The 7879-nt window shown below is 50.3% G+C and overlaps 1 protein-coding gene across 1 annotated transcript in view; it reads right to left on the bottom strand.

Moving 5' to 3' along the window:
• Window positions 1–7879, bottom strand: part of EDC4 (enhancer of mRNA decapping 4) — a 46234-nt gene that overhangs the window by 1244 nt on the left and 37111 nt on the right. Inside the window, exons 26-28 of the mRNA XM_015413954.1 lie at window positions 5890–6076; window positions 4276–4495; window positions 1173–1336 (exon numbers count right to left, since the gene is read on the bottom strand). Coding sequence (XP_015269440.1) covers window positions 1173–1336; window positions 4276–4495; window positions 5890–6076 — 571 coding nt within the window. The remainder of the gene's footprint in view (window positions 1–1172; window positions 1337–4275; window positions 4496–5889; window positions 6077–7879) is intronic.

The raw sequence follows: 7879 nt of genomic DNA on the forward strand, positions 1-7879 counted from the left end.
CCTGGTTTCAGCCTGCTGTTGCCCCGGGTTATTTGGATGCTGTTTTGCCATGGACTTAACATGCCTCAGTTCGAACACTGAGAAAACCTGGAGCGGCAGGCAAATGTGCAAAGGACCCCCTGTGGTCTTAATAAGGTTCCAACCCCTTATGACTGTAATACGTATTTGTGACGACCCCTTATCTGGGGAGGCCTGGTTTCACTTTAAAGTGTTCTTTTTATTTTGTTCAACTGGGTAGGTTAGGCTGTCACCAGGAAATTTTAGGCTTTCCAAACCTTTATACTTTCTTTTGGCTATCACTGGGTAGGTAGGTCGAGGTTTTAGGCTTTCATGAGGGTCTATGTGTTTCCTGAGAAATTATTTCTTTCAGAGCTGGCAGACTTAAATAAAAGAAGATTTATTGAAACAGTTCATAGATTAAAGTGTAGAACAATGTAACCAGTAATGTGAATAATTTTAACAATTTCGTTGTGTCTCCCACAAGATCTGCTCCCTTTCTGACAGGGATTTTTCAAGTAACTTTGTAACTCATTACTCAGGGTCATATAGGTTTCCTATTTCACTCCAGTCAGTCACTCAGACTTTTTATTTTTCTCTTTAACTTTACTTTCTTGTTTCCTTATATTTTCAACTTTTCTTCATACACAGAACTTAACTCTTGTATCACACACAATACTGTCTCTCTCTCAGACTTCAGAACTAACTCCTTAACTGTCTTCATCAACTCCCAAACCTCTAACTGTCACTCCTGAAGGACATACCCATTCATCCACTCAGAAACACTTTCCAAAACCCCTCCCCCTCTGTCAATCACCAATCACACCACACTTGTCTCTTCAAATACTCTAGTCCACCACACAGCCATGCAACCAAACTTTTAAAGAGACACACACACATATAAAACAAGGAATCATTACAGTATTGCTTCCCAAACACATGGGGTAACCAATGCCTGTTGAAATCTCAGGAGCCAGAGAGGCAGATGAATAGGATTTCCAGTGGACAGGGCTAGGCCATTCAGTTTCTCCATGATCTCCCACCAAAACCTATATAATGTATACAGTTTGTGGAATCGGGTTTCCCCGATGCATAATTTTAACTTTCTATTTGTTATCATGAAAGACACACAGCGGCTGCCCTTGGAGAGGTGCCCCCTGCTGGGTCAAACTCACTTCAGCTTGAGTTCCGTCCGGGCTCCCAGGTCCGAGGAGAGCTGCTGAATGAGAGAGAGGAGGACGGGCTGGGAGAGTGGGCAAGGGAGCTGCCCAAACACTTGCTGAGGGTCGACGGTCTCGCAGACGTAGAGGACCAAGTTCAGATCGGCTGCGGTGAGTGCCTGCGAGAGAGGAGGAGGAGAAGGAGATCCAGCAGCCTGCTAAGCCTCAGCAGCTCTTGATGGTGGAACAAGGGTTTGGGCATCGAGTAACGGACCCACTGCTCAATATGCCAACCGAAAGCAACAGAGCCTCCGTTTCCATGGGTGGGCAGGTGCTGTGAGGCTTGTCAGGGCACACAAAAAAAGAGCAAAATTATGGAGGATCAGCTAAGCAGCACTGGCAGACTCAAGACCCCCAGGACTAGGAAACAAAACAGAAAATGGCCATCTTCACTATGATCAGCCTCCACTCAAGAGAACTAGACTCAACCACTAGCACTGATCAGACACCTCATCCTGTAATGGCTGCCCTTCCGGATCAGACCCAAATTTATCTAGCCTCAGCACACACACCCCCAGGACACAGCTGGATGTTTCTGACTGGCCCAAGAGCAAGGCATGAAGGCACGAGCCCTCCTGCCCCAGCAACTGGTGTGCAAAGATACACTGCCTCCAAAGCTGGAGGTTTTGTTCAGCTCTCTCTCCCTCTCTCCCCCAAGAGTTGGTCGAGTCCCTTTTTCCACCTCAACTAAACCAGTGACTGTCATCAGGTCACATGGCGGCAAATTCTGTACACAAATTCGGTACTTCCCTTGTGCACGTCCTGAATTTAAAGGTAAAATGTGCCTTCAAGTCATGACCGACTCATGGCGACCCCATCTAGTGTCACCATACAGGGTTTTCAAGAGAAGAGATGAGCAGTGGCAGTTTGCCATAGTCTTCCTCCGTGGTCTCCCATCCAGCCACCGACCCTGCTTAGCTTCCAAGTTCTGACAGGGCCGGGCTAGGCTGGGCTATCTGGGTTGCTACTGCCAATTAGTTTTACTGCCAGTTAATTTTATTGTGTGACCTTGAAAACTGGTGTTACAAGACGGAGACCCGGGGTGTGTGTATGTGTCCGCTCTCTAACCATTTTCGCTAAACTTGGCATCATACAACCTCCGATGCGTAAGGAAAAGGTGGCTGAAGAGTGCCCAGAGAACATCTGTCTCCAGTGACCTTGAAACCCGTGGAGCAGCAGCGGCAGAAGCCTGAGGCACTGGCTGTGCCGTTGTGGTTAAAAATTACAACACTGAACTGAAAACAAGGATTGGTCAGGACAGACTGGTGCTCCCTCTGCTGGCAGAACAGCAGACTACCAGCTGCCTCATAGAGAGTACCCTTCCAAAACAAGGCACCAATGTGCTGAAGAGCAAGATTGAACAGTAGCGCCTTAAAGACCAATGAGATTTCCACGGTACAAGCTTTCCAGAGTCATAATAACATGAGAAGAAGCCCTGCTGGATCAGACCAGTGGTCCATCTAGTCCAGCACCCTCTCTCATGCAGCGGCCAACCAGTTCCTCTGGAGGGCCAAGAAACGGCACAGAGACAGAACAAAGTTTGAGTCCAGTGGCAACTTTAAGATCAGCAAAGTTTTATACCCAGAATAAAACTTTGTTGGTCTTAAAGGTGCCACTGGACTCAAACTTTGTTCTGCTGCTTCAGACCAACATGACGACCCACCTGAATCTAGGGCACAGAGAAGAATGCCTTTCTCTGATATTGCCTCCTGGGACTGGGATTCAGAGGTTTACTGCCTCTGAATGGGAGATTTTCCTTTAGTCACCAGAGCTAGTAGCCATTGATAGACCTACCCTCCATGAACCTTTCTAACCCTCTTTTAAAGCCGTCCATGCCTGTGCCCATCACTACATCCTCTGGCAGTGAACTCCATATTTTGGTCACTTGCTGTGTAAAGTAGTATTTCCTTCTGTCCATCCTGAACCTACTGCCCATCGGCCTTCACGGAATGCCCTTGAGTTCTTGTACTTGGGGAGAGGGAGAAAAAGTTCTCTTTGTCAACTCTCTCCATCCCATGCATAATTGTATACACCTCTATCATGTCCCCTCTTAGCCATTGCTTTTCTCAACTGAGACGTCAATTTCCTCATAGGAAACTCCCTAATCACCTTGGTTGAGGTTAAAGCTCTCATTGTCAGGCACAAGCCTAGGCTTACCAAGTGGCGGTGGGGGATCTGCATGTCTTCACAGGATCCCTGCCGTGGGGACGGCGATACGTGTTGCACCGCCGTCGCCAGGATGTGATGCAATGCGTCGCTCTGGCAACGGGGCTGTTGTTGCCAGAGCGATGCGTAGCGTCACATCCTGGCGACGGCGGGTGCACCACGTATCGCCGTCCCCGCGGCAGGGATCCTGTGAAGACATGCGGATCCCCCGCCGCCACTTGGTAAGCCTACACAAGCCTGAAAACAGTTTAGCACTGAAGGCCACTTGTCTGTTGCCCCAGAAGGTAGGACCAGAACCAACGGGTTGAAATTGAATCAGAGGAGTTTTCGGCGAAACATTAGGAAGAGCTTCCTGACAGCTAGAGTGGTTCCTCAGTGGAACAGGCCTCCTCGGGAGGTGGTGGGCTCTCCTCCTTTGGAGGTTTTGTTTTTCTTTTAAAGCAGAGGCTAGAGGGCCATCCGACAGCAGTGCTGACTCTGTGAACTTAGGCAGCTCATGAGAGGGAGGGAGGGCAGGAAGGGATGAGTCAGTGCTTAGTTTTCGTGGCCCTTTCTTACATGCCCAGGGAAATGCCGATCGCCACTTTGGGGTCAGGAAGCAAATTTCTCCAGGCCAGTGTGGCCGGGGATCCTGGAGGGTTTTTTTTTGCCATGTCCATGAAGCAGGGATCAGGGTGCGGGGGAGTATTTGTGAACGTCCTGCATTGTGCAGGGGTTTGGACTAGATAACCCTGGAGGTCCCTTCCAACTCTATGATTCAGAAACCGGGAGGCTCCTTTCTGAACAGAGCTCTGCAACTGGCCCCCGCCCTGCTCTGAGGACGTGGCCCATCATTCATCTGTGCCTGAGGGAGAGACAAGAGCCTGGTCGCCATCGCTGGGAAGCTGCCTACCTGCTGGAAGGCTTGATTCAGGTGCCCCTGTTGCAAGAGCTGTAGAACGTGAGCCTGCTGGGACTGGAAGTCGAGGTGAGCGGCGGGGATGGGGGTGCCGGCAGCCGAGCGCATCGCCTGCATGATGCTGGAGGTGACGGCAGCCTGCTGCTCCTTCATGGCCGTGCTCACCTCCCCCTTGATCACTCGCTGCACCTGGGCCAGGATGGAGTCTTGCATGCTGTGGAGGAAGCGGGGAAAGGGGGGGGGAGAGACAGGAGTCATTCCAATTCCAAAGAGCGGGGGGGTGGGGGTGGAGGGGAGAAGAGCTAAATACAGGCTGCTCATTTGCTCAGGAAGGGGGCATACACGGGGGGGGGGGGGGTCCCAGGAAGCCTTCCCTTTGCTCTTGCCTTCCTCCTCCTTGTTGCCTACATGCCTGGTTATCTACAGGGCACAGATCGCTTTATGGATTTAGATTTCTCTCCCCGCCCCCCTTTACTGCAACTGAGTGGATCATGCAATCAGGTCTGGGTTACCCAACTTGCTAAGCGCTCTTTAAAAACAACACCCCCCCCAAAAAAATTGTAAAGTATCTTTGCAATTAGTATTTAGGGGCCCAACTATTTTTTTTTTTTACCCTGGGGTTAAAAACCCAGGCAAAGTTTTTGTCTTATTCTCTTGCAGCACAGAAAATGGGGGAATGTTTCCCACGTTCAAAAGTAAGTGTTCAGCATGGAGAACCCATATGAAAGTTCTGCTAATGGGGATTTTCCCATCCCTTTTCACACTTCAGCCAAGCTTACCCCCCTCGGGGTAACCTGAACAGAAAAGGCCTTCCGCAGCTTTCCCTTTCCAGGCCAGTAAAGGTTTTTCATTCTTTGCCTGTGTGGCCTCGCCTCTCTCCTGCCCTTCAATGCCCTCCTCAAAACCCAGATTTTCAGCGAAGCCTCTCTGTCTCCATCCCCTAATCCAAACAAAGCCAGAAATTGGACCTCACATTCTCCCTGTTTACCGCCCCCCCCACAAAAGTTTAGATCCCTCTCCATGGGACCCATCTTCATGCACACAGTGTTAGACTGTGTGCAGTGGTTAAGTTAGATGCCAGTTTAGTGTAGTGGTTAAGTGTCCAGACTCTAATCTGGGGAGAACTGGGTTTGATTCCCACTCCTCCACTTGCAGCTGCTGGATGACCCTGGGCAAGCTACAGTTCTGTCAGAGCTGTCCTTGAAAAAGAGCAGTTTCTGTCAGAGCTCTCTCAGCCCCACCTACCTCACAGGGTGTCTGTTGTGGGGAGGGGAAGGGAAAGGAGTTTGTAAGCCACTCTGAGACTCCGAGTGAAGGGCGGGGTATAAATCCAATTTCCTCTTCCTCTTCTAGACTAAGAGCACTAATTTATTTTGGCATTGCAGCCATTAACAGAGAGCACGCACCCTGTGCTGTGCTCTTCACCTGCATACACAGATGTCGCAGTTAAGCCCATTTGTTTGAGGATCCTGGATATAGCTCAGGGCAAGTGCCACCGGCTCCACTGCAGCTTTCAACCCGCCCATCACGCACACTGTCCTGACGTGGACAGCGCCAGAGTCAATCCTCCCCCCTGCAGCAGATCCCCAGCCCTCTTCAAAGACTCACTTGCCCACGAGGATGTGAAGCTGATGCTGCACCTCCGAGTGCACGCTGGACGCAATGGTGGACGCCAGCTGGTCGGTCGTGCTCTGGAAGGAGTTGACCAGCTGCCGCAGCTGGCCCAACAGGGAATCCCGGGTGTCCTGCTCGCGGGCCTTCTTGTTCTTCATGTGCGTCTCCAGCTGCTGAATGTCTGCAAGAGGAGGAGGAGTTGAGATCACTCGGAGCAGAGCTCACACTCCCGCAAACCTCCCTTCCCCGGCCCCTGGCTTCGTTATCCCGGATGGCCACTCCCCTCGGTGGAACTTAGGTCTCTGCCTGCTCCTACCAGCAAAGTGGTGCAGCATTCCACATTCTGCCACCAGGACAAAGACAATCCCTCCCACACACATACAAGGAAACTTTATTCACAAGTGTTGGACTAGTAAAGGTTTCCCTTGCTCGAAAGCTAGTCGAATCTGACTCTAGGGGGCGGTGCTCAACTCCGTTTCCAAGCCGAAGAGCCGGCACTACCCGAAGACTTCTCTGTCGTCATGTGGCTAGCACGATTAAACGCTGAGGCGCGCGGAACGCTGTAACCTTCCCACTGAAGCGGTACCCGTTTATCTACTTGCAATTTCCTGCTTTCGAAGTGCTAGGTTGGCAGGAGCTGGGGCCTGAGACAGGAGCTCACTCTGTCCCGTGGCACTCGGGTCTCCTCAAACTTCCAAGCTACAGACCTTCCGGTCTTAACCTCTGAGTCACCACGGTCCCTAAGTGTTGGACTACCAACAGGTATATTCTCAAGCCCCTGATCTGGATGGCCCAGGCTAGCCCGATCTTGTCAGATCTCAAAAGCTAGGCAAGGTGGATCCCAATGAATACTTGGATGGGAGACCACTAAGGGTCGCTACACAGAGGAAGGCAATGGCAAACCACCTCGGAGCGTTTCTTGCCTTGAAAGCCCTACGGGGGACCGGCTTTACAGCACCGCCGGAGGTTAAGTGGCAAAATAATATCAGGGGGCCACAGCAACCTCCCCTGGAATGGAAAGGGTATGTGCAAAAATGGAGAGAGGGTTTTAGTCACGCGAGATCCTTGGGCGTGGCCCATGTATAAACTGTTTTAAACTGTTTTATTGTATTTTATTGCACTTTGTGCCTTGTGGTTGTAAGCCGCCCTGAGCCCGCATGCGGGGAGGGCGGGGTATAAATAAAATAAAATAAATAAATAAATAAGACAACTGCGACTTGACAGCACCTTCCACTACCCATTTCCTGAATACAAAATGAAATCGTTAGCAGCCACGGGGGTCCCAAAGTAACCCCCCTACACACAAAAACCCAGAACACAATCCAAGATACCTTTTATTGGTAGAAAGTGCCGTCAACTCGTAGAGATGACTCATGGTGATCCCACAGAGCAGTGATGGCGAACCTTTTAGAGACCGTGCCCAAACTGCGACCCAAAACCCACTTATTTATCGCAAAGTGCCAATACGGCAATTTAACCTGAATACTGAGGTTTTACTTTAGAAAAAACAACTCATACACTAAGATGATCCAAACAAAGTAAGGAAAGCAATCCCAAATGCTTTCATTTACTTGAAATTATTTGGCAGAGAATTCGACACTTTAATGATGGTCTGGGCCTGGCTGGGGCGATGGCACGTGTGCCCACAGAGAGGGCTCTAAGTGCCACCTCTGGCACCCGTGCCATAGGTTCGCCACCACTGCCATAGAGCTTCCACGGTAAGAGACAAACAGAGGTGGTTTGCCATTGGCTGCCTCTGCGTAGTGACCCTGGTATTCCTTGGTGGCTTCCCGTTCCAGTTCTAACTGGGGCCGACCCGGCTTAGCTTCTGAGATGTGATGAGCTCAGACCAGCCAAATGACACGTAACCGTGTGCAGACATAGCAGCCATGACCAATACGCCCCGAGGAAGTTTCTTCTCTCTTTTTAAAATTTCATTTAAAAATTTGTTATAACATCCAGCCTGATTATGAGTTCTGCTGAA

The sequence above is a fragment of the Gekko japonicus genome, unplaced genomic scaffold (genome assembly GCF_001447785.1).
Source record: "Gekko japonicus isolate JY-2015 unplaced genomic scaffold, Gekko_japonicus_V1.1 scaffold1921, whole genome shotgun sequence".
In the NCBI taxonomy this organism is placed as follows: Eukaryota; Metazoa; Chordata; class Lepidosauria; order Squamata; family Gekkonidae; genus Gekko; species Gekko japonicus.